Source organism: Heterodontus francisci, chromosome 41, assembly GCF_036365525.1.
Source record: "Heterodontus francisci isolate sHetFra1 chromosome 41, sHetFra1.hap1, whole genome shotgun sequence".
NCBI classification, from domain to species: Eukaryota; Metazoa; Chordata; class Chondrichthyes; order Heterodontiformes; family Heterodontidae; genus Heterodontus; species Heterodontus francisci.
In genome coordinates, this window is record NC_090411.1 from 17225204 (window position 1) to 17251152 (window position 25949).

The 25949-nt window shown below is 45.6% G+C and overlaps 1 protein-coding gene and 1 non-coding gene across 3 annotated transcripts in view; both read left to right on the forward strand.

Moving 5' to 3' along the window:
- The first annotated feature begins 1311 nt into the window (after nt 1-1311).
- trnar-ccu (transfer RNA arginine (anticodon CCU)) lies at nt 1312-1384 on the forward strand. Its single transcript has one exon. It is a non-coding gene; the product is annotated as a tRNA-Arg (tRNA).
- A 3009-nt stretch (nt 1385-4393) lies between these two features.
- hmgxb4a (HMG box domain containing 4a) overlaps nt 4394-25949 on the forward strand; it is a 56511-nt gene continuing 34955 nt past the window's right edge. Inside the window, exons 1-5 of one of the 2 annotated variants that reach the window (XM_068019387.1) lie at nt 4394-4466; nt 12027-12153; nt 16125-16273; nt 18836-18923; nt 24324-25282. In XM_068019387.1, the coding sequence (XP_067875488.1) occupies nt 12120-12153; nt 16125-16273; nt 18836-18923; nt 24324-25282 (1230 nt within the window). In that variant the 5' untranslated portion in view covers nt 4394-4466; nt 12027-12119. The remainder of the gene's footprint in view (nt 4467-12026; nt 12154-16124; nt 16274-18835; nt 18924-24323; nt 25283-25949) is intronic. The other variant, XM_068019388.1, reaches the window with a different exon arrangement.

Below are 25949 nucleotides of genomic sequence, written 5' to 3' on the forward strand. Positions count from 1 at the left end.
AGAAATTGATAGGTCTATCAGGGCAGCACTCTTTGTGGATCTTGGGAAGGACGTAGAAGTGAGCTCTTTGGGATTTGGGTCTAAGTTGGAGGCTGTGGAGGGAAGATCTCCAGAGGGGGAGGTCATTGACAGACCTGGAAACAATGGCTTGATGTTTGGTTGTGGGGTCAGGGTCTAGGGGGAGGTGGGAAGAAATGTTGGGGAGTTGGCATTCAGCCTCTGCAAGGTAGAGGTCAGTTCGCCAGATAACAAGAGTGCCACTCTTGTCTGCAGTTTGATGGCAATGTTAGGGTTGGACCTGAAAGAACAGAGTGCTTCAAGTTCAGAGGGAGATAGGTTAAAATGAGTGAGGGAAGCAGAGAAATTGAGTCAACCTTCTCAATGAAAAGATGAAGAGAGCGTAAGAGGCCAGAGGGAGGGGTCCAGGTGGAGGGAGAATACTGGAGAGAGGTAAAAGGGTCTGCTGTTGGGCGAAGGCAATGGAAGAAGAGCTCAGTGTCATGCTGAGGTCGAAATTCATTGAGGTGGGTGCCGAAGGGGACGCAATTGAGGCCTTTGCTAAGGAAAAGTCATTCAGGGTCAGAGAGGGGAAGGTCAGAGTGCATTGTGAATACACGGCAAGCGGTAAGATTTGGAGAAGGGTAGGGGCCAGAGGGAAGTGAAGGGGAAGAAGGATCCAGAGGGGTGTTGCTACCCGTGAGTTATTGAAGCTTGCGATCTTTCACACTTGAAAGGAAGTAAAGCTTTCTGTTGAAGCTGACAATAAGACAAAGGATGAAATGAAACTGCGGACCAGGACAGCTGAAGAGAGAATTCGACGTGTCGGCGCATGGTGTTGAGTGCGTATCTCAGGATTTGGCGAGGACAGCAGTCCGAGGAATGTTGAATTCGCCTGCAATCGTGGGTGGATCCGAAAAACGAAGGGCGGAATCTCAGTTGGAATCGACGCGGAATAAGTCGAAGCCCGAGACGGTTGCTGAGGAAGGAGACGTGGCTGTGAAAGCCAGTTTTGGCAGATATCTGATCATAGATGAGAAGGGAGATAGAAAACAATGAAGCTTCCTCAAGCATTATGCACAGTTTGATTTTGATTGATTAATTTGCTGTGCTGTTGAGGACAAATGGGGCGAATGGGGGTGCAATTAATTCATTACGCACTCAAAAATTTGTATGTTAAAATGTGCACGACTTGGAAGAAACCGGCAATCTTCCTAAAGATGGCATTTTATTGAAAATAATTTGCATACAAATCATGAATCACCAATCACAAAATGGCACTTAAGGGTTACAATTTCAGCTTCTGCTTTCACAGCCCCAGTGGCCTAATGGATAAGGCACTGGCCTCCTAAGCCAGGGATTGTGGGTTCGAGTCCCATCTGGGGTGAATTAGCATTTTCAACTCCCCCAATAAATAGACAATTTCTTTAAGCGAAAAAGATTCTTGTTATTGAAACAACTTCCTGATATTATATTTCATATTTTATTTTGGAATAAAAATCGTCAAATTAGAATTTACCCAGCTTCTCAGATGGAATTTACCCAGCTTCTCAGATGGAATTCAGACAAATAAATTGGAATTTGTATTTTGATTTTCTCTGAACATTTGTGTTGAACATTTATTTTTTTAAAAATCATTATTGTCAAATTCATTAAATGAAAATGGGAAAGGAAGTCCATGTTGAAACGGTGCAATGTACCTTGACCTTCTGCCTCTTCTAGGAAACCTGGAGTATTTGCAATTACTAGAATAAAAGCAAAATACTGCGGATGCTGGAAATCTGAAATAAAAACAAGAAATGCTGGAAATACTCAGCAGGTCTGGCAGCATCCGTGGAGAGAGAAGCAGAATTAACGTTTCAGGTCAGTGACCCTTCTTCAGAACTGGCAGATATTAGAAATGTGAAAGATTTCAAGCAAGTAAAGCGGGGGTGGGGCAAGAGATAACTAAGGAGAAGGTGTAGATAGGACAAGGTCACAGAGAATAATTGTAATAGTAATTGCAATTATTATTTGCCTTTCATTAAAGTGAATAAAAAAACATACCTACAGCAACACAAATTAATTCTTTTATTTATCATTTTCAATTGCTGAAGAGTTACTTGCCCAGGTGGCGTGCAAAGCTCAACCTTATATAATATAATTATCTTACTGAGATATCTGGAAATAACTGCAGTTCTGTTTAACATTGCTGAAGATAATAACTACCTTTATGAATATTCCCAGTCCTTCGTTTGTTGAAATATGAGGACCTGGACTGTTCAGTAACTACCTCCTGTGAACTATTTTTTATTCCTCCTTGATTTTGAATGTGCAACATAGGAAGTCTTGTCCTAAATGTAGCCATTATTGCAAGCATGTTGGAAAAAGACCAATGAATACAAAGCAACAAAAACAATAACTTGAATTTATATAGCACCTAACATAATAAAAAGTCCCAAGATGCTTAACAGGAGTATTATAAAACAAAATTTGAAAATGAGCCACATAAGGCGATATTAGGGTAGATAGCAGGTTTAGGGAAGGTATTCCAGAGCTCAGGGCCTTGGCAGCTGAAGGCATGACCACCAATGGTGGAGCGATTAAAATGAGACATGCTCAAGATGCCAAAATTGGAGAAGCAGATATCTTGGAGGGTTGTTGGGCTGAAGGAGGTTATAGCGATAGGGAGGGATGAGGTCATGGAGGGACTTGAAAATAGAATCACAGAACTGTTACAGCGCAGAAGGAGGCCATTCGGCCTATTGTGTTTGCACTAGCTCTCCGAATGCGCAATTCACTTTGAACCACTCCCCGCCTTCTCCCCATCGCCGTGCACATTCTTCCTTTTCCTATAACAAAAACAAGAAATGCTGGATTCACTCAGCAGGTCTGGCAGCATCTGTGGAAAGAGAAGCAGAGTTAACGTTTCGGGTCAGTGACCCTTCTTCGGAACTCCGAAGAAGGGTCACTGACCCGAAACGTTAACTCTGCTTCTCTTTCCACAGATGCTGCCAGACCTGCTGAGTGAATCCAGCATTTCTTGTTTTTGTTTCAGATTTCCAGCATCCGCAGTATTTTGCTTCCTTTTCCTATAATGGTCTAACTCACTTTTCAATGCTTCAGTTGAACCTGTACACCAAGGTCTAGGTTACGAATATATATCAGGAAAAGCAAGGGTCCAAACACTTTCCCCTGGGGAACTCCGCTACAAACCTTCCTCCAGCCCGAAAAACATCCATTAGCCACAACTCTTTGTCTCCTGTCACTCAGCCAATTCCGTATCCATGTTGCTACTGTCCCACAAGGATGAGAATTTTAAAATGGGGGTGTTGCTTGACTGGTAACCAGTTTGCAGGTCAGCGGGCACAGGGGTGATGGGCAAACAGGACTTGTTGTGAATAAGGACACGGCAGCAAAGTTTTGGATAACCTAAAGTTTATAAAAGAAGGTAGATGTGGGAGGCCAGCCAGGAGTGTGTTGGAATAGTCAAAAGGTAACAAAGGCACGAATGAGGGTTTTGGTAGCAGATGAGCTGGGGCAGAGGTGGAATTGGGCGTCAATTGCCCATTGCAGAAGGTTTCCAAATTTCTACCACCCTTTGTGTGTAGAAGTGTTTTCGAATTTCACTTCTGAAAGGTCTAGCTCTAATTTTCTGACAATGCCCCTTGTCCTAGACTCCCCAGCCAGTGGAAATAGCTTCTCTCGACCATATCTGTCCCTTTTTGTCTTGAAAACTTTGATCAAATCACTGCTTAACCTTCTAAATACCAGAGAATACAACCCTAGTTTGTAGTTTAATATACATTAAGTTTATAATATATTATATAGAGTCTATGAATAATATATACACTACTGTTTGGCCTAGTTTTCGATGGGTTCTGAATTGGTCAAATGTGGCAGTGTTGGTTGACTGGGAGCATTCCCCAGCTCTTCTATTACGGGATCGTTTCCTGTCACTGAAGCATTTAATCTACATTTAAAACCATATACAGGGTGTTTATAAAGTTCTTGGGCAACTTTGGCTGTAGATGTGAAAGAAGCAAACAGCAAAGGTCATATGAAAGCATAATTCAGAAAGTTTTTTTTTACTGTTACTGTCGTTAATATTTTTGTTAACGCTGTTTCGACGCTGAAACTGTTTGAAATTGGTGATATTTGAGGGATAGCGGAACTGTTGGAAATTGATTCAACCATGTGCCACAAAAGCCTAGAAATCTGAACTATATTATGTGAAAACTTTATGAATTATGCTTTCGTCTGCCATTTACAGTTTGCTTCTATTATGTCTACATTCAAAGTTATTGAAGTTTAAAGTTGCACTGGAACTTTGTGAGCACCCTGTGTCGAGTGTCGCTGCTCCTGTCCCAGCGATGCGGATCGATGTGCTCTGTGCGCGATTGCCTCGGCCTGTCTCCGGCTCTCTGCTTTTCTCTGACCAATATGGCGGCGGCTGGCGAGGAATGGCGGCCCCAGACGGCGGCTTCATGGTAAGACCCCAGCCCGGGAGAGCGCGCTTCCGCGGCCTTTGGCTGCGTCCAGTAAACCGGAAACCCTTTAACACACTGGTAACCGGCGCGGGCTCACTGGGAGCGGGGAACCGCGCGAACGGCAGCGGAGGCCTACTCCATCGGGCAAAGCCTCGGTGTTTCCTGGATACTGTGGCCGGGGGAGAGCGTTCGGTGGGCGGCTGCCGGAGGGGGATTTGGGCGGATCAGCCGCGGAGGGGGCGGCGGGTAGAAGCTGGGCGCAAAGATTAAAGAGAAAAGGCGGGAAGGCAGGGCTGCCTAAGGAGAGGTGTCACCCTGGGCCAGTATATGGTCAAATATAACACCTCTTATGTCAGTGGTAAATTTAACTTTGGTTTTATTCACAACTTTGTAAAGATGTTTAAACAAACAGTAAATACTTTCAAATGTTACTGTTTTTTTTAAAGAAAAGGAGTCACCGAATCAGATACTGTCCATTGAAATTTGGAATTAATTATTGGGTGGGGGAGAGACTAGAGATTATCATGGCGGGGAAGTTGCTGTTTATTGGAGATGAATGCACAATTATTGGGGAAATTGTTCAGTGACAATTGTGCCAGAGGTGTTATATAGAATTTACAACATAGAGTCAGGCTGTTTGGCCCAACTGGTTTATGTTCCACATCCATCTTCGTCTCACCCCATCAACATTTCCTTGTATTCCTTTCTCCCTTGTATTTAAATGTTATTGTCCCCAGCCAGTCCTTGTGGTAATGAGATCCACATTCAAACCACTCTGTCGATGAAGAATTTTCTCCTGAGTTCTTTGGGTTTGTTAGTGATTATCCTGTATTTATGATTCCCCTAGTATTGGATTCACCCACAGTTGGAAGGATCTTCTCTACACCTATCTTATTGAAACCTTTCATAATCCAGAAAACTTCTGTCAGCTCATCTTAGTCTCTTTTCTACAGGAAAGAGCCTTAGCCTAGTCTTTCCTAATAGAGTCATAGAGTTTTACAGCATAGACACAGGCCCTTCGGCCCAACGCGCCTGCGCTGACTATCAAGCACCCGTACGAAACGCCCCTTATCTTAAATCTCTGCCCCCAAGTTATTGACCTCTCCGCTAAGGGAAAACGTTTCTTCCTATCTATCCTATCAATGCCCCTCATAATTTTGTATACCTCAAACAGGTCCCCCCCCTCAGCCTTCTCCACTCCAAGGAAAACAACCCCAGCCTATCCAGTCTCTCTTCTTAAATGATGTCCTTGTAAATCTTTTTTTGTACCTTTATTCTTCTTTAGATTGTAGATCATTGAATTATATGGAGTGGTATTTGAATTCAAAGTGAGATACATTACAACCGATTACATTTTAAGATTTCCAAAATTTCAGTGAGTTTATCCAGTAAGTATCTGATCCTTGCAGACTAGAAAAGGCGCAGGTTTTATCTGTCATTGAGTGGGGGGTCAGTCACTATTCATAATTCCTGCTGGAAATCTGTGGACATATGATGTCATATTGAATGTACAGTACAGAAACAGGCCATTTGGCCCGACTGCTTTATGCTGACATTTAAGTTCCACATGAGCCTCCTCTCACCACTCTTCATCTAACCCTATCAGGGAACAGGTGCATCTGTGATGTTATGGAAAGTAAGAAGCTGGACTAGAAGTAGGCCCTTCAAGCCCACTCCGTCATTCATCGAGATCATGGCTGCTCTACTTCAGCTCCACCTTCCTGCACTATCCCCATATCCCTTGATTCCTGTAGTATCCAAAAATCCATCAGTCTTTGCCCTGAATATACTCAAAGACTAAGCATCCACAGCTCTCTGCAGTGGAAAATCACAGAGATTCACACCCTTTGAGTGAAGAAATACCTCCTCATCTCAGTGCTAAATGGCCAACTCCTTATTCTGAGACTGTGACCCATGTTCTAGTTTTCCCCAGCCAAGGGAAATATCCTCCCAGCATCTGCCTTATCAAGCCCCTTTAGAATTTCATATGTTTCAATTAGGTCACCTTTTATTTATTTAAACTCTAGGGAATATTGGCCCAGTTTACTCCATCTCTTCTCATCGGACAATCCCCTCATCCCAGGAATCATCTAGTGAACTTGCCAAATGACCAGGTTTATGTATGAATAACTGTCATTTGTCAAAAGTACTGGAGGGGGCTTGCAGAAATCTGATGCAATAAGAAGCCAAGACCTTTTATAGCAGGGGAGAAAATGGCCCAGGAAAAAAAGTTAATTTTTAAAATGAAAATGAGAGTTAAAATTAATTTTTATCCCAGATCGATATATAACAATGGAAAAAAATCTAGGATTGGAGAATATAGTGCCAGACTAATCTTTCTGTCCTTTTTAAAAAAAATAATGGCTTCTAGTTGTTTATAATAGTCTATTCTAAACTAAATAACTCTTTAGAGATTAGCTTTATGTTAAAATGATTCCTTACAGTTAATGCTCTGGAATTGATTATTAAAATTAGAGCACAAGATTGTTGCCTTTGAAAAAGGCAGGATTTTGTTTTGGGATCAGGACCCCAACGTCGGGATCATTTCTGGAACTTGACTCTGCATGGCGTGGCGCGATTTTTGTTGGATTGGCCATTTAGTGGACAGAGGAGGGTGTGCTGGCTGTCTGATTAAGGATGGTGATGGGCTTCTGATGTTGGAGAATCAATAGGGGGTCCTCCAGCAGTGAGAAAGCTGCAGCCTGCTGGTGCAGCTAAGCTGGAGACACCCTCTCAGCACTTTTCAAATACTTCAAATTAAATTTGGCCCCAGGGCAGCTTTTAGCTGCAGCTGTGGCCATTTTCCTGCATTGGCACTAGGGGTGGCAGGTTTTTAAATTATTCGGTGGCGTTGCCCTCTCCCTGCCCCTGCCCTCTCCCCCACTCTGTCTGCTGCTGGGAAGCCACCTCCTTTTACTGGCTGTGTTTCAGCCACTGCGTGGGACCCGCCTGCCGTCTGAAACATTACCCACCGCTTGCAGGCTATTAGCCCTCATGCCCTCGCCCCCACCCCCCCCCCCCCCCCCAAGATACGGCCTCCTTAAAAATGGCCCAGAGGTGGGACCGTGCCGGCAAACCGGCTTGCCGGCCAGCAGCAGCAATCTCTGGGCCCATCTGCCTCCGTTCCCACCTCTGGTGTGGTTCCAAAATTCTGCCCATTGTTTTAAATAATTCTTAGGATGTGGGTGTCACTGGCAAGGTTGCCATTTATTGTTCGTCTCTCGTTGCCCTGAGAAGGTAGTAATGGGCTGCCTTCTTAAATCGCTGTTTGTCTTTGTAGCAGTTTGATACAACTGTGTGGCTTGCAAAGCCACTTTACAGGGCTGTTAAGAGTCAACCATGTTGACTGGAGGTAGTGCGGGACTGGAGTCACACAGGCCAGTTTTCTTAATAATTGAATCAGTTGGGTTTTTATGGTAATCCAATAGCTTCGTAGTCACTTTTTTACTGGTACCACCTTTTAGTTATGCATTGCAAAATATTGAAAGAAATACTGTTTCTGTTCGTACCTTTAAATTGAAATAGCCGAAATAGAGCAATATGGAGGAAGCATCTGGAATTTTAATGGAAGACATGTACTTAAAAGAAATAACTTGTTTTTATATAGCACCGTATCACACCTCAGGAGATCCCAAAGTACTTTATTAACAATAGATTGCTTTTAAAGTGTAGTGACTTGTAGGTAAAAGGGAAACCATTTTGCACACAGCATGGTACCACATACCGATATAAAGAAAGACTTGAATTTATATAGAACTTTTCACAACCACTGGACCTCTCAAAGTGCTTTACAGCCAATTAAGTACTTTTGAAGTGTAGTTACTGTTGTAATGTAGGAAACATTAACTCCCCTGCTCCTCTTTGAAATAGCACCATGGGATAGTTTAGATCCACTTGAACAGGCAAATAGGGCCTCAGTTTGACGTCTCATCTGAACGATGGCACCTCGACAGTGCAGCGCTCCCTCAGTGCTGCTCTAGAGTGTATGCCTTGATTTGTGTGCTCAAGCCTTAAGACTTGAATCTGGAACTTTCTGTCCCAGATGCGAGAATGCTGCCAATTGAGCCATGAGACAATGGGATAAATGATGCATTAATCTGGTTTTAGTGAGGAATATTGGCCAGCACACCAGCAGAACTCCCTGATCCTCTTTCATGGTGCCATGGGTTCTTTTATATTCACCTGTGCAGACAAAACAGGGTTTACCATCTTATCTAAAGGTTGACAAGTGCGTTAATATGGAGTAATAGTATCAGAGGGGAAAAACCTGGGGAAAGGGGTGAAAATATACGGAATTACTACGATATTTTAAGATGAATTTATAACAGTACCAATTTATGAGCAATCTCAGTATTTGTGTAATGGCATTGTAAACATTCTCAAAAGGACATGAAAAACTAGCTTGTCCATGAACCCTCTCCCTTCCTAGCATGATGTAACTTGCACAAACCATTGCCGATTCTCGTCTTTCCTGCCCCCGCTCCCCTTCACACAGATACATAATCTCCTAGGGGAGGCAGAAAAACTGTCAGCTAATTCCACCCCCTCCTGCTTCCAAGGATGCTCCAGGAGGCCACTCATTGGCACTCCAGCCACTCCCTTTTCAATGCTTACAGTAAATCTGCACTCACTTCCAAAGGTTGATGACCCTTTGTGGAAAGTTCCTCACAGCATCTAGTTCAATGCTTTTGTCATGTTCCTTGTTCGTTCCTAACCCATCTACAATAACAACAACTTGTGTTTATATAGCACCTTTACCGTAGTAAAATGTCCCATGGCATTTCACAGGAGAATGTCAAAAAAAATTTGATATGGAGGCCTCATAAGGAGACATTGGGACCGGTGATATAGAGATGGGATCTGAGGACTGTATGAAAGGAGGGGAGATGGAGGCATTTGAGTTTAAGGGCTTCGGCAGCTGAAGGCATGGCTGCCAATGGTGGAGCGATATAAATCTGTGATTAACAAGAGGCCAGATTTGGAAGAGTGCAGAGGTCTTGGAAGGCTGTAGGACTGGAGGAGATTAGAGATAGGATGGTGTGAGGCCGTGGAGGCATTTGAAAACAAGAATTAGAATTTTAAAATCGAGGCTATCAACCTGGACAGTGTCAAATCCTTTCATTATTTTTAAAGATGTCGATCATATCTCCTCAAAGTCTTTGCTTTTCCAAAGTTTAAATAAAGTTCTCTAAGCTTGTCATAACTAAAAGCCTTTAAAGTCGGTAGCAATTTGGTGTGTCTCCTCTGAACCTTTTCCAGGGCCTCGGGACCTAAACTAAACATAATGTTCTATATGAAGGCCTTGTACAAAAAAGGATAATTTTTATTTAATGTTTGATTGTCCTAACAATATTTTATTTGCTTTTATAATAACCTTGCAGTACTGGTCATAGACCTTCAAGAATTATGCATTATAATCCCGGGGCATTGCCACATTCAGCAACCTTATGCATGCACCCTGCATGGTGTATGCACGCTTGGAGTTACCCCTATCCAAGTGCATCATGCTGCATTTGTCTCTCTTAAACATCTACCAGATGTAGGTCTATTAGATGTTCAATCGTATCTTGTTCCACCTGTAGTCTTTTTTTTAACCCAACGTCCACACATATCTTAATGTCTGCATACTTGCGGATAATTTGACCTTCATTCAGCTCGTTGATGAAGGTGACGAATAATGGCCATATTGATCAATGTGGGACCCCACCCGCCCCCCACACTCATAGCTGGTATCCAGGAAGACCTGTCGATGTTCACTAAAGATCAATTAATAATGCTCAGTCAAATCTGTCAATGGTTTATGTCCAACTCGTGTGGTGCAGGTCTCTGCGCTGAATGTTTGTGTTCATACATCTTCCTGCAAGCGAGTTCACCCTGGTGCCCCAGATAATATTTGTCTCTCTGGTCATTATTATGTTGCCGGTAATGGGATCTTGCTGTGCATAAAGTCCATGTTTCCTACATTAAAACAGTGAAGACACTCCAAAAAAAAGTACTTCATCAGTAAAATGTTTTGAGATGTCCTGAAGACGTGAAAGGCGCTGCACACCCTTTGTTTCTTTTCCTATAGAAAATCAAGTCCAGGGTATATATTCAGCACAACCGTGTTATCACCCGGGCACATGTAGCCAGCAACACAGGTTCACACCATGGTTGTAATGCTTGTTCACTTTTTTGGCAAAAAGATGGAAATTTTAGAGTTTTTTTTTCTCAAATTGCAGGAAAGATCTGTATCGATTCAGCTTGTGAGAAAACAGGAGTTTATTGGTGGAAACTATTCCTAATTTTAATCCCTGTTGTGTATAAATGAGAATGCAGCCTTTGTTATAGCCACAATAACACAGTTTATGTTTGTCTCACATTGAAAAAAAAGTGGGACCAGCTGAGCAATCAGATAACTGGGTACAACAGAGGTAAGAATTAAAATGACAAAAAAATCTGAAGCAAAAACGCAAATTGCCTACAATGATCAACAAGGTTGACCAACATCTGAAAGACAAACGTAGGTTAATCTTTCAGGTGTAACCCTCTATCTGAATTTCTGATGAGTAATCCTGGCCAGAATTTTCAGGTGTGATTGTCCATCGAATGTGATATCTCAGTGGCAGTCCCTCAGTTGTGACACTCACATGTGACTTTGCCCCGTGGGTGAGCTGCTATCGTGGCTGCGTTGTCTGAGATTCAGGAGGTCGAGGAAGTTTTTTCTCTTGCTTAAGTGCACCCCTTACTGAGTTGATTAAAGAATGGGATTAATGATATCTCACACCATCCTGATGTGGAATTATATTGCCGTTCCTTCACTGTTGCTGGGTCAAACTCCCGGAACTCCCTTCCTTACAGCACTGTGGGTGTACCTACACAACATGGACTGCAGCAGTTCAGGAGGGCAGCTCGCCACCATCTTCTCGAGGGCAATTAGGAATGGGCATCAAAGCGACTCTCATATCCCACGAAAGAATTTCCAGGTCTTAGAGAAGTTAAGGCTGTAAGACCACTGCTTTAATTGTAGTACCTGCTGGCAAGTTACAAAGTATTATTTTAGAAAAATGTAGCAGAGGCAGAGATTACCATGTAGTCTGGGCCGGAAGAGGAAAAGATTTGTAAGCTAGAAATGTTCCATAGAATTTATGGAACATGAGCAGCCATTCAGCCCAGCTGGTCTGTGTTGCTATTTACACTTCACACAAGTCTTCTCCCACCCTATGTCATCTCATCCTATCTACAGATCCTCTTATTCCTTCAGCCGTCATGGATTTATCTAGCTTCTTGAAGACATCTATGCTATTCATCATCAACTACTCCCATGTGGTAACAAGTTACACATTCTCACCATAAGTTTCTCCTGAATTCTCTATTGGATATTTTAGTGACCATCTTACATTTATGACCCCCTATTATTGGATTTCCTCACAAATGGCAACATCTTCTCTACGTTTATCCGTCAAACCTCCCACCAGGTCATCCCTCAGCCCCAGTCCTTCCTGATTGTTATATGTTATAGAAAAGACATATGTTAAAATATATAAGATGTTTTTCTTCTCTCTCTCTCATGTGCTGCAGGATTATATGCAGATGAAACCTGCAACTGGCTGAAGCACCTGGTTTTCCAAATGTTTACACTGTCAGACAGTATTTTAAATTCAAATTCCAGACATGGCTTATGATGAAGCACTCAAGAAAAAAGAAGGTAATTTATTTTGGGTGATGTCAGAATGAATGTAACTTGGAACAAGCATTTATATTTAAAATGTATGATTTTTGTTTGAAATAGCCTCAGGTGCTTGTTCAAGCTGAGAAACTGACAGCTTTTTACATGGTTAGTTTCCTGATGCTCACATCTTTTAAGCCTGTCCGTTTGCAGTTTTAAAGGCCGTTCTGCTAAATGTTACGTCTTTGGCAAAGAATAAGAGACTTTTGATTTGTTGTGGTTGCATTTTAATTCCATCATTATTGCTTTTGTTTTAATAACACAGACGTGTGAAATTTTATAAATACTGATTGGTTTCACAGGGCAACCCATAATTTTCAGAGTAGATCAGGTGCTTTATGGGGCATTCAATGTTTGTTGTACACCTTGTTTTGACCCTCCTTGAACAATGCAACCTTCCTATTTAAGCTTTTATCAGTGATTAATTTCCGTACTGTGTGTGATTTTCTTACCCCTCTTACCAATCTCTCCGAGAGGCGCTTACTGGCTGTGAAGTATGATTCTGTAGACACCGAGAATTGGCCAATGAGCCATGTTTAAACAATAGCTTGGAAGTTAAATGTTGGTTAGAATCCTGGAAGGGAAGGAGGAGCACCAGAAAACAGGACACAGGCAGGGGTCCTGGGCTAGCGAGCGAAGCCATGTAGCTGTGCATCATCCGATCCAAATCATAATGTTCACATGCACCATATAGTGACCAGGAGCAGGAACTCCGGCTGATTTTTGTGGAGGCTTTATCTCCCCATTTCCCCGCCCCCCCCCAATCCCAGTTCAGTTTTGTGGGGTCCGTGGTGCTCATGTGGCTTAGTCTGGTGCTTCTCCCCTTGTAGGTTTGTATCAGTACTCAAGTTCGCAGTACTAAAATTGAACTTGGGTGCAATAATGCACAGAGTTGTATGGACAAAGAGGTTGCCTTTTTTCCACGCATATCAGAAATTTTGCAGTGGACCAATTCGTAGACTTTTCAGCAGAAGTCTCTTGCACATCTCCAGTTTCCTTCGCTCCGCCATTAGCAACCATTGCCTCCAGTTGCCTCGACTCTAAGCTCTGGAATTCCCTCCCTAAACCTCTCCGCCTCTTGCCTCTCTCTGCTCCTTTAAACCTACCTCTTTGACCAAGCTTTACGTTACCTGTTCTGATATCGCCATATGTGGCTCGGTGTCGAATTTTGTTTGATAACACTCCTGTGAAGTGCCTTGATACGTTTTACTATGTTAAAGGTGCTATATAGATGCAAGTTGTTGAGTGAATTATATACAGTACATCTTATATACCAGGTTTTATACTAGCTATCTTTACCTGTAACTGAATAGAGTTTAATTACAGTACAGTTATAAGATACAATACATACAGTTTGATGTCCTGCCACATATTGTAACACAGCAGCCTCTTGCAGTAGGTCACAAAATCATCTGTACTGAAAGCACATGGCTAATATGGATGTTTAAATGGTTAATGGGACTGGGTGCATGGTGACTTAGAACATTGATCTTTCATCTCTGGGACCTGGGTTCCAATTCAAACCAGACTAAATAAATGAAAATCTACATTTACGGCCAACTGGAAGGATCCAAAATTAAATCTGTCAGTCTTGCCGAGGTTACCAGTGTGTGCAAGTCTACAGAACAAGACTTTCCTTCAATTGGCACAGACTGGACCACAATTTACAAATGATCTTGAGGCGCCTTTCATTTGCAGTTTTGATTTCCTGAGAGCAATGGCCATGCCAGCTCCCTTGTCACACGTTCTTTATTCCCACCCAGCCCCTGTCACCATAGGACGCTGGGCGTAAGCAGAGTCGCGAAACCCTGGTGGCAGCCATGAAGCTCATAAGCTTTGTGCATTTCTGTTTCCAGCACAAGGTAAGTTGGGGTTATTAAGCTTGCTGGTGACAAATTGAGAGGTGCTGTTCTGCAGTCCTGCATTGTATAGGGTCCTTTATTCTGCATCTGATCTCTACTGTACCTGTCATGGGACTGCTTAATGCTTATACTGAAGGCAAAGAAAGTGGTGGTGGGGGTGGAACCTGTGTTTGTCAGCATTAATGTTTCTTACCTCTGAAGACAAATATATATATCTATGCAAAAAATACTTGAATCATTATATGTTTCCTTGTTTGATTTAGATTTTTAAAAACCTAATAAATGTGTGTAATTTCCCATTATTTTCTACACAGCTTCTATTTCAATATTTCCAGCCCACCTTTTTTCTTCCTTTACTTCATTGTACAAGGGTCCTGAGTTGGTCAGGCAGGACATTATATGCTCCAGGGATGCTCTCGGACCTCCTTGTTGCAGCTCAGTTGATTGACCTTCCAAGAGGCATGCTTGAGTTGGAACCCAGCCAAGGTGTGAAACTCATTTTCTAGGGGAAGCCTGAGTACAAATATTAGTCACCATTGGCATTCTAACTTGGCTGTTCTACTGTGGAGTCCAGCATCCTGACATTCGGAGCATTCAGAACAAGCCATTCAGCCACTCGAGCCTGTTATGCCATTCAGTTAGATCATGCTGCTCTGCAGCAACTTTAATATCTATTCTAAAACCGAACGGAAAGCTGTGATGCTTTCTGATTTTTATAAACAAATTACACATTTTTCAGAATGTTAGAAAAGTATCTGGGAGAAAAATGGACACAACCCTTAAATGTTTGGCTTGTAATTGCATGCCTTCAGTGGATTGTTATGAAGCCCTTTCATATCTGCGTTCCGAGTCAACCCAGGTTGATATGGCAATGGTCTCCTCTCAGTTATTAAGGATCTTTTGAGTTTGACTCGTTTTAATCCAACTTCCATTAGGACACGAGTTTACAACATAATTAACCACTCTTCACCTGTGATGGAGGCAGATTCAATCATGGCTTTCAGAGAGGGGATTGGATAAGCACCTGAAAAGGAAAAAAATTGAAGGGCTACAAGAAAAGGGTGGGGGAGTGGGACTAGTTGAGTTGCTCTTGCAGAGAGCTGGCAAGGGCACAATGGGCTGAATGGTCCCCTTCTGTGCTGTAACTATTATATGATTCCAGTTTAATTCCATTTGCACAAAATTTACGCTGCCGTTAAATCAAAGTTTGACCCCGCCTGCATTAGGAGGTGATTTTTCTGGTCATTGAGTTCAAGAATGTTGTTGAGGTTTATTGCATTGGGTGCCTGCTGTGACTGCTGGTCTGTGTTATGGCTGATGAGTGTATGATGCTGTCACTTTGGAAGAATGAGCTATTTTCCATCACTGTCTTGAGGAACGCCAACAGACATGCACAGAAAGATTGTCGCTTTCCATGGGAAGCCCTGTATCATGGTGGACTTCCCAAGCACAGGATTTCAAGTTTGAATCCCAGGCTCGACTTGACATTTAGACTCACTCACCCAGGCAGTATGATTGCATGGCACGTTGAAATGCATTGAGTCATGGAGAGGCGCAAGATGTCAGTTTACAGCTGCGATAATGTCAGATGCATTGTCAAGAGGAGGCAGCAAGCAGAGGCAAGGCTTCTCTAGAGCAACTCACACTGGGCTGCTCCATTGCATTATGGTGGCTGGCTACAGAGCGACACAAGGAGAAACAGGTCTTCTCTTGGTAGGTGTTTGGCTTTGGATGGTGCAGAAGAGGAGACAGTAAATGACCAAGCTCATCTGTTCCATTGACTGGGGGCGGGGGTCCACCAGTTCTCGGCTGGTCTCTTTGTGCGGATGACACAAACGCACTGGGACACGCACCTAATAGAAATAGCCCATCCTTGCCGAAACGCAGCTCCAATGATGGTGGCTGGGGAGGAACTTGAGGCCCAGATCACTGCACCCCTGAACTGAAGGAGAAAAGGTGTCAGTACGAGGAAGCACCTCCCCCTCCCACATTCCTTCCCTTCCCCTCCCAAAAAAACTGGAGGGGTAAATATATATACATAATTAAAATATAAATAGATGATTTGTAAGCCCTTTACTGCTGTTGCAGATTGTATAGTGGGTGAAAGCGGAATTGAAGAGGTGGGTCTGGCAGCAGGCAGAAGCCAACGAGAGAAGAAGCGCTCGTATAAAGATTTGCTGAGAGAAGAGGAGGAAATAGATGCAGAAGTCCGAAAGTCAGCCAAAAAGAAAGCTAAGGTGAGGGCTGTTGTTTGTGTTTTTGTTTTCTAAACCTTGCTGTTTTTGTTCACCCTGCTCACAGCCGCCCCTTTCTCGCATCTTCCTCCATCCAAGGAGTGACTGGAAGGGCTCGAGATTCAGGGACTGTGATTCAGGCAGGGGAAGCTGAGCAATATCCAGTTGTATTTGTCTTTATTTTGCGTGCAGTATGTTCCAAAGCAGGCAAACCAAAAGTGGTCTGATTGACCACATCAGACCGCTTTGTCCAAAAGCATTTATCAATCGTCATTCTTGATTTTTCACAGTTTGGCGGGGTGGGGGTTGGTGACTGAAAATTGTTGAATCATATTTTTATGGACTTTGGCAATCATGATTAAACAATGGAATACTGTAATCAATTCAGTCTTTTTGTCAGTAAATTTGCAGTTTCAGTCTGTAGTAAGGCCTATCTTTATGGACTCCTTCCTTTCACCACCTGCCTCTTTCACCCCTCCTTTGTGACCTATCACAACCCACCATCGTATTGCTGTCCGAAAGTGAAGTGTCATGTGCATTGTGAATGATGGCAGGAAGGAGGTTAACACCTGTCGTCTCCATTGCAGGCACAGGAAAGCTAACTTTGGTGGCAGCAGTTTTTCTAATCCTGGTGTTCTGTCATTCATTTTGCACTATATTGAAAACAGTCCTGATCTCCAAATGCCTTGCTGAGTTTATGCAGTGAGCATATGATCCTTGGCCTGTACTGATTAGCTGATCTCAGGCAGGGTGCTGGTAGGGAGGCACCACAATTGTCTTCAATGCCCTGGACTACAAAGGGACAAATCAACCAAGGTATACACTTCTGACCAAGATCCAGAAATCCATGCTGGAAGTGCACAGATGTGGATAGAGGTTAAGGGCAGGACTTCGAACAGCCTACAATCATTCATTGTCGAGGCACAGACATGAATGGTGGATGAATACTGGAGTATGTGTGGTGCCTGTGGAACTGTAGCTTAAAAAGGAATCAGAAAAGGACAAGGGGGAGAATATTCCTCTACCATTGTGGTTGTAATCCACAGTAAGATTTGCTTTTCACAAACACACACTATCTCCCAGTTCTTTCAGCTGCATTACCTCACTACCATTTTTCATTCACATTGCATCTCTTGTGTTATTTCCAAAAAGGGCAATCTGTACACACTGAGGTGTCCATCGCAGCCATGGACATTAACTTCTGTGCTGGCACCATTATGACATCCTATCCAAAGCATACTATTGTTCCAACCTCTAATACATCATCATATATTTTTTCCTTCTTGATTTTACGTTTTTTAAAACTACCATTTTTGATTCTCACCATTGAGCTGCTTTGCAGTTTCTCTGTGGTCAGTAGCAGTGTTTTCCTCTTTCTTAATGGAGGACCACTTGATCACCAACCAGGACTTTCCCTCAGTGGCACAGCTAAGATCAAGAACTCATCCGTTGGGGAATCTCTTGGTCAATCAAGCGTAATCCACATCCTGTGGTACCATGTGTTGACCACCAATATGCTTCATCAGCAACTCCTTTCTAAGCCATCACGAGTGAGCTGGGAGCCACACTACCATTATCAATTTCTTAACTTGCATTGTCTACTGTGAGGGTAAGTTAATCAAGCCAGTTCCTTGTTGAATATTATGTTTCAAGGTGCTTGGCTGAACCGGGAGGAGTTTATGAAACTGACATCCAAAATTGATGAGCAGGAAAATGATGCATCAAGCCTGCCCCACACCACAATGGCTGGATCATCATGGATCGGAGATTACCTCTGCCAGTTGTTCATTTTCCACATGGAGCAGTGTAATTGGGACCATTGCCTTCAACATCCTGGTGATTGGAGATTTGAATAACACGCAAGATATAAAGTTACCCAATATAATTATGTTGCTATAGTGACAGATGGACAGCGGTATTCTATTTTAAATGGATTTATTTCTTCAGTATTTTTGCCACTGTCTATAACCTAGAGACCTTCCACAAGTGCCAACATCATCTCAAGAATGCTGACAACTTGTTGAAGCCTTTGCATTTGCAATCTTGCATGTTGACCATGAGGCCTTTCAAGCTCTCTTGGAGGATGATCACTTCCCCTGAAGACGTTAACCACAATCTGCACGAGGCCACCCTCTACAAGTATGTTGCCATGGTGACAAGCCAGTTGCTATCTTTCCTAAAAGGTGCTGGTCTTCCTTCTGCTTTGCCAGAGTCTGCCTGAATAAAACTCTGGAATTTTGAGGGCAAGTTTGTTCTGTGGACTACTGGGACTCTGGATGAGATGATCCAAGCTCGTTTCCCTTGGGAATCCTTAATAATTAGAGAAGACCTTCACCCCAACTATCAGGACCCAGACAACAGGCAGAAAAGAGTAGTGTTGTAATGCACCACGCCACCCATTCTCCAGTTTGTACCTTTTCCATAAACCTGTTGCTCATCTCTTAACTATCCATTTAGCCTTGTATCGATTAACATATACTTTGGTCCTAGTTATTAAATGTACTTTCATTTGTTTTTAATGTCTCTAATGTTACAAATTTATATCTTGGTTCTTCTGTTTTTAAGGAGAGTGAAGGTTTCCTGTTGGCTGCTGATTTTCATAAGAAAAAAAAGAAACTACACCATTTAACGGGCGAAGAATTCTACTATGGAGGTATTTGGTGGTTATTTTTACAGCATTTGTTTTTCTTTGTGATGGCCCTCCTTTGGGTACAAGTAGAGGCACTGGAGAAGGTGCAGAAAATACTTACAAATCTGATGCTAGATAACTATAACTTGAGAGGTTATAACTATTGAATAAGCTGAGGCTGTTTACGCTAGAAAAGAGAAGACTGAGAGGTGACCTAATATTTTTAAAATTAGGAAAGGGTTCAATAAGGTATACATAGAGAAGATCTTCCCACTTGTGCAGACTCCAAAGCTTCTCTTCATGTCACCTCAGGTTTTTTGCCAATTATCTTAAATCTATGGCCTCTGGTTACCCACCCTTCTACCACTGGACACACTTTCTCCTTGTGGAGTCTGAATAACCCTTCATAATTTTGAGCAACTCTATTAACTCTCCCCTTTACCTTCTCTGCTCAAAGGGGAACAATCCCAGCTTCTCTCCCCTATTCCATCTAACTGAAGTCCCACATCCCTGGTAGCAGTCGAGTAAATCCCCTCTGCATCCTCTCCAAGGCCTTGACATCCTTCATAAAGTGTTACAGCCCCATAAACTCTTCCTGGGGTATGAGTTTCTAGATTGGAATTGAAATGGTACGGTCTTTTGATAACATTATACCTATTTTTGAGAACGTTGATAATTGATGTTGTATTTGTGGTGCTGCAGCATTCGCAAGGATGTGGCAGGGTTGGTGCAGACTGGATGATTGAGCACAAGAGAGTCAAACAGCTATAGTTGCTACAACCTTGAATATAGAGAAGACCAAACAGTGTCGTGACAGAGGTCTTCAGGATTATGGAAGGGTTTGATAGGCTATATGTAGGGAGAATGTTCCCACCTGTGGGCAAGACCAGAGCTAAGGGCCAACTATAAGATATTCACCAGTAATGCAATAGGGAATTCAGGAGAAACTTCTTTACCCAGAGATTGATGGAACTTGCTATCACGTGGTGCAGTTGAGGCGAATAGCATAGATGCGTTTCAGGGGAAGCTAGATAAGTGCATGAGAGAGAATGGAATAGAAGGATACATTGATGGGATTAGATGAAGGGTGGGAGGAGGCTTGTGTGGAGCATAAACACTAGCATGTAACTGTTAGTGTGAAGGGCCTGTTTCTGTGCTGTAAATATTGAGGTGTCATTGGGTATAGGACCAAATGGTTAACCAAGCTTTGTTACAAATGGAGCTGATCTTGTCTTGGGTGGAAGTAAGGGTGCTAGAAATAGCCTCAGCTGGTCTGACTTAGGATGGGGAAGGAACAGCTCGGGTTCCACTGCTGACTATTGTACAGACATCAGAGAGGCCAATCCTGACCTCTTATCAGTACTCAGCATTGAAACAGATTCATGGCCACGTGGATAGGGTACTGGTGGGAGACGAGTGCCAGTGGATCCAGTATCCTGTAATGAGATATTGCTTTCAGAAAAGTAGTGAGGAAAATAGTTGGGATGGGGGAAGGATTGGGAAAAGCAATAGATTAGATTTAGATAATGGTGTGTGTGAGATAATTGTTGTCAGTTACATTGAGTCTATAGCAGTGGTTCTCAAAACTTTTTTGGTTGAAGGACCCTTTCTCAAATGGATTCGTAATCACAGATACCCCCGCATCTACATTATAATATTATATGTTACTTATATAGAAGTGCTGCATGTAAAATGTGTTTTAATAATGCTTTTAAGTAAGCAGGTATTTATTTATGAGATGGGCGTGCCTGCTTCTCACGGCAGAGTTTCTTTATCCTTGGCAGGAGCCTGGAGAGGACATAAGCCCAGAGAGAGCACTAGGGCAGCTCGGAGAGAGAAACAGCAGGAGCATGGGGAACAGATCATCGAGGGAGCACAGGGAGAGCGGGAGTCCGGGGGGTGCGGAATCAGAGCACCACTCCGGCTGCCACTCATTCAGTTACTGTTGATCACAGAGCTCTGGGTGCTGTCAAATCATAAGGCCAGCACTGCATCGCGGACCCCTGGAAAGTCTCTACAGACCCCAGTTTGAGAACCACTGGTCTACACCGCAGAAACGGACCGTTTGACCCAACTGTGCTGGTGTTTATGGTCCACACAAGCCTCTTCCTGCCCTTCTTCATTAAACCCAATCAGCATGACATTCTATCCCAGGGATGTCCAACCTTTTCGCATGAGGGGCCACACTACAATTTTTATCCTACATAGGGGCCGTTGAGCAAATTTCAGAAATATAAAGGCATTAGAAATAGGGCATAGTGGGTAAAAAAATTACTAACCTCTTTTTTTTTTCCCCCAACAATTCCTCCCTTTGCACAGCAGCCCACCATGTACCAGGAGCAGACACACACTGCCGCTCGGCGCAGCCCCGCACTCTGAATCGTGCATCACCACCCTCCGCCAGCACTGCCCTGTCTCTGCGTGCTGACCTCTACCTTCTCTGCATGCTCACCTCTCCCCATTGTCTCTGTGCTCCCCCCCCCACACTGTCTGTGTCCCACACTCTCTCTGTGTGTGCTCCCCCCCCCACTCTCTGTGTGTGCTCCCCCCCCCACTCTCTGTGTGTGCTCCCCCCCCCACTCTCTGTGTGTGCTCCCCCCCCCACTCTCTGTGTGTGCTCCCCCCCCCCACTCTCTGTGTGTGCTCCCCCCCCCCACTCTCTGTGTGTGCTCCCCCCCCCCACTCTCTGTGTGTGCTCCCCCCCCCACTCTCTGTGTGTGCTCCCCCCCCCCCACTCTCTGTGTGTGCTCCCCCCCCCCACTCTCTGTGTGTGCTCCCCCCCCCCACTCTCTGTGTGTGCTCCCCCCCCCCACTCTCTGTGTGTGCTCCCCCCCCCCCACTCTCTGTGTGTGCTCCCCCCCCCACTCTCTGTGTGTGCTTCCCCCCCCCACTCTCTGTGTGTGCTCCCCCCCCCACTCTCTGTGTGTGCTCCCCCCCCCACTCTCTGTGTGTGCTCCCCCCCCACTCTCTGTGTGTGCTCCCCCCCCCACTCTCTGTGTGTGCTCCCCCCCCCACTCTCTGTGTGTGCTCCCCCCCCCACTCTCTGTGTGTGCTCCCCCCCCCACTCTCTCTGTGTGCTCCCCCCCCACTCTCTGTGTGCTCCCCCCCCACTCTCTCTGTGTGCTCCCCCCCCCCACTCTCTCTGTGTGCTCCCCCCCCACTGTCTCTGTGTGCTCCCCCCCCACTCTCTCTCTGTGCTCCCCCCCCCACTGTCTCTGTGTGCTCCCCCCCCCCCCCACTGTCTCTGTGTGCTCCCCCCCCCACTGTCTCTGTGTGCTCCCCCCCCCCACTGTCTCTGTGTGCTCCCCCCCCCACTGTCTCTGTGTGCTCCCCCCCCCACTGTCTCTGTGTGCTCTCCCCCCCCCCCACTGTCTCTGTGTGCTCCCCCCCCCCCACTGTCTCTGTGTGCTCCCCCCCCCACTGTCTCTGTGTGCCCCCCCCCACTGTCTCTGTGTGCTCCCCCCCCACTGTCTCTGTGTGCTCCCCCCCCACTGTCTCTGTGTGCTCCCCCCCCCCCACTGTCTCTGTGTGCTCCCCCCCCCACTGTCTCTGTGTGCTCCCCCCCCCACTGTCTCTGTGTGCTCCCCTCCCACTGTCTCTGTGTGCTCCCCCCCCACTGTCTCTGTGTGCTCCCCCCCCACTGTCTCTGTGTGCTCCCCCCCCACTGTCTCTGTGTGCTCCCCCCCCACTGTCTCTGTGTGCTCCCCCCCCACTGTCTCTGTGTGCTCCCCCCCCACTGTCTCTGTGTGCTCCCCCCCCACTGTCTCTGTGTGCTCCCCCCCCACTGTCTCTGTGTGCTCCCCCCCACTGTCTCTGTGTGCTCCCCCCCCCACTGTCTCTGTGTGCTCCCCCCCCACTGTCTCTGTGTGCTCCCCCCCCACTGTCTCTGTGTGCTCCCCCCCCACTGTCTCTGTGTGCTCCCCCCCCACTGTCTCTGTGTGCTCCCCCCCCACTGTCTCTGTGTGCTCCCCCCCCACTGTCTCTGTGTGCTCCCCCCCCACTGTCTCTGTGTGCTCCCCCCCCACTGTCTCTGTGTGCTCCCCCCCCACTGTCTCTGTGTGCTCCCCCCCCACTGTCTCTGTGTGCTCCCCCCCCACTGTCTCTGTGTGCTCCCCCCCCACTGTCTCTGTGTGCTCCCCCCCCACTGTCTCTGTGTGCTCCCCCCCCACTGTCTCTGTGTGCTCCCCCCCCACTGTCTCTGTGTGCTCCCCCCCCACTGTCTCTGTGTGCTCCCCCCCCACTGTCTCTGTGTGCTCCCCCCCCACTGTCTCTGTGTGCTCCCCCCCCACTGTCTCTGTGTGCTCCCCCCCCACTGTCTCTGTGTGCTCCCCCCCCACTGTCTCTGTGTGCTCCCCCCCCACTGTCTCTGTGTGCTCCCCCCCCACTGTCTCTGTGTGCTCCCCCCCCACTGTCTCTGTGTGCTCCCCCCCCACTGTCTCTGTGTGCTCCCCCCCCACTGTCTCTGTGTGCTCCCCCCCCACTGTCTCTGTGTGCTCCCCCCCCACTGTCTCTGTGTGCTCCCCCCCCACTGTCTCTGTGTGCTCCCCCCCCACTGTCTCTGTGTGCTCCCCCCCCACTGTCTCTGTGTGCTCCCCCCCCACTGTCTCTGTGTGCTCCCCCCCCACTGTCTCTGTGTGCTCCCCCCCCACTGTCTCTGTGTGCTCCCCCCCCACTGTCTCTGTGTGCTCCCCCCCCACTGTCTCTGTGTGCTCCCCCCCCCCCACTGTCTCTGTGTGCTCCCCCCCCCCCACTGTCTCTGTGTGCTCCCCCCCCCCCCACTGTCTCTGTGTGCTCCCCCCCCCCCACTGTCTCTGTGTGCTCCCCCCCCCCCCACTGTCTCTGTGTGCTCCCCCCCCCCCCCCCACTGTCTCTGTGTGCTCCCCCCCCCCCCCACTGTCTCTGTGTGCTCCCCCCCCCCCCCACTGTCTCTGTGTGCTCCCCCCCCCCCACTGTCTCTGTGTGCTCCCCCCCCCCCTCTGCCCCGCCACTGTCTCTGCACTTACCTCCCCCCAGCCCTCGGCTGGATTGAAAACTTTGGAAGGCCGTATGTAGGACACCTCTGTTGTACCCCTTTCTTCCTCACCTACTCATCTGGCTTACCCTTATATGTATCTATGTTATTTGCCTCAGCTACTTCCACATTTTCACTGCTCTTTGGGTAAAGTAGTTTTTCATGAATTCCCTCTTGGAATTATTCGTGACTATCTTATATTTATATATAGTTTTGGACTGTCCCACAAGTGGAAAGATCTTCTCTATGTCTACTCTGCTGAATCCCTTCACAATTTTAAAGAGCTCTATCAGGTCATCACTCTGCCTTCTCTTTTCTGGAGAAGAGAGCCCCAGCCTGTTCAGCATTCCTACGTTTCTGTGAACTTGTGTTACAAAACAATTCACTGTGGTTTTTTTTCTGTATGTATGTAGAACTGTCACCTATGGAACCTGTGAAAAAGAAAAAGAAGTCTGAGGGTCATCAGCCTGACACTGCCATGGGTCTCCTCAAGGCTATAACATCACCTGTACCAACGGTTACAAAACTTTCCAAAAAAGGCGAGAAACCATTTCCTGCTTTTAGCTCACCATCCTATGCTTCTTTATACACTGAGAGCAGGAAGGAACACAAGAAAAAAGCCAGCAGTGCAGAGCACGAGGAAACCTCTGAAGAAGGGGATTTCCACAAGTCGAAAAAGATGAAGCCACTTTTTGTAAATACAGACACTGTGACTGTGCGGGAGGCGGAGGGTTTAAAAATGAAACTCCTCCTCTCGCCCAAGGACAAATCGGGCATGGATGATGAGTCATTCAACTTTGCTGGGACATCAAGTCTCAAGAAATCATCCAAGAAGATGAGCAGGGAAGATCACGGAACTTTCCTCTCTTCCTTCGACACCCACAGCTTGCCAAAGGCATCGGTTGTTCGCAAAAAGCACAAGTCGGAGTCCCGGGCTAGCGAGAGCTTTGACTCCGAGGCGCATTGCTACACTGAAGTCCATCCCAGCAACCTCTCCGAGTACGAATTCTCAGGTTTGGAGGCACTGGATACGGCTTCGTCCTCTGGCGGGGAGCTGGAGGCAGGAGAGCTGGTTATCGACGACTCTTTCCGTGAGATGAAAAAGAAAAAGAAGAAAGACAAAAAGAGCAAAAAGAAGAAGGACAAGGAGAAACACAGAGAAAAGAAACACTCGAAGTCTAAGAAAATGCACACCCATGCCCCGGGGAAGGTCTTATCAGCCACTAAGTGCTGTCATCCACCACAGTCGACTGTTAGCGCACCTTATGCAATAAATGTGCCCCCACCTTCCATATTCCACATGGAAGGACAGAGTGAGAAAAAGAAGAAAAAGGAAGAAAAAGACAAAGAAAAGGTCGAAAAACCTGAAAAGGTGGGGCTACTCTGAACTTGTTACAGGAAACTTCACTGAAACACCAAATTTTCAATTACTTGACCCAGTGACACTCATTTTAGATTAGAAGTGATCACATGTAAGAAAAGGAAGACTTGCATTTACATATCGCCTTTCACAACCTCGTGGGGGTGGGGGGGATCCCCAAGCACTTTATGGCCAATTAAGTACTTTTGAAGTGTATCCACTGTTGTAGGAAATAATAGTTTAATTGTGTTTTTTTTAAACCATATCCACTAAAATTTTCACAGGAGAAGGCCTGGCTTGAGATGAAAACTTATTGCAAGGCTGCTTCTGTTCATATTTTGCCCTTTTATGATGATTATAAGTGCATTACGTTTATATCTGTGAGGAGTGTTGGCAGCAAAATTACTTAAACTCAAGGCTTCTAAACTTGAGACAAGAGTCGTACACAATCCAGTGCAGCAGGGAAGGAGAGGGGCTTTCAGAGCAAGAGTTTCAGAGAGTTATCACCTTGCTGAGGTAGGAAGCTGGCAGTAGTAGAGGAAGGGAGTGAACATCCACAGGACTAGGAAAGCAAGGCAGGACAGGCCAGAGAAGGAATGCCCAGAGTAAATTATCCTCTCTAACTAGTTTGAAACATTGGCTTTCTTTGGGGAGAGTGAAGACTGTGGACAGGCCCCTC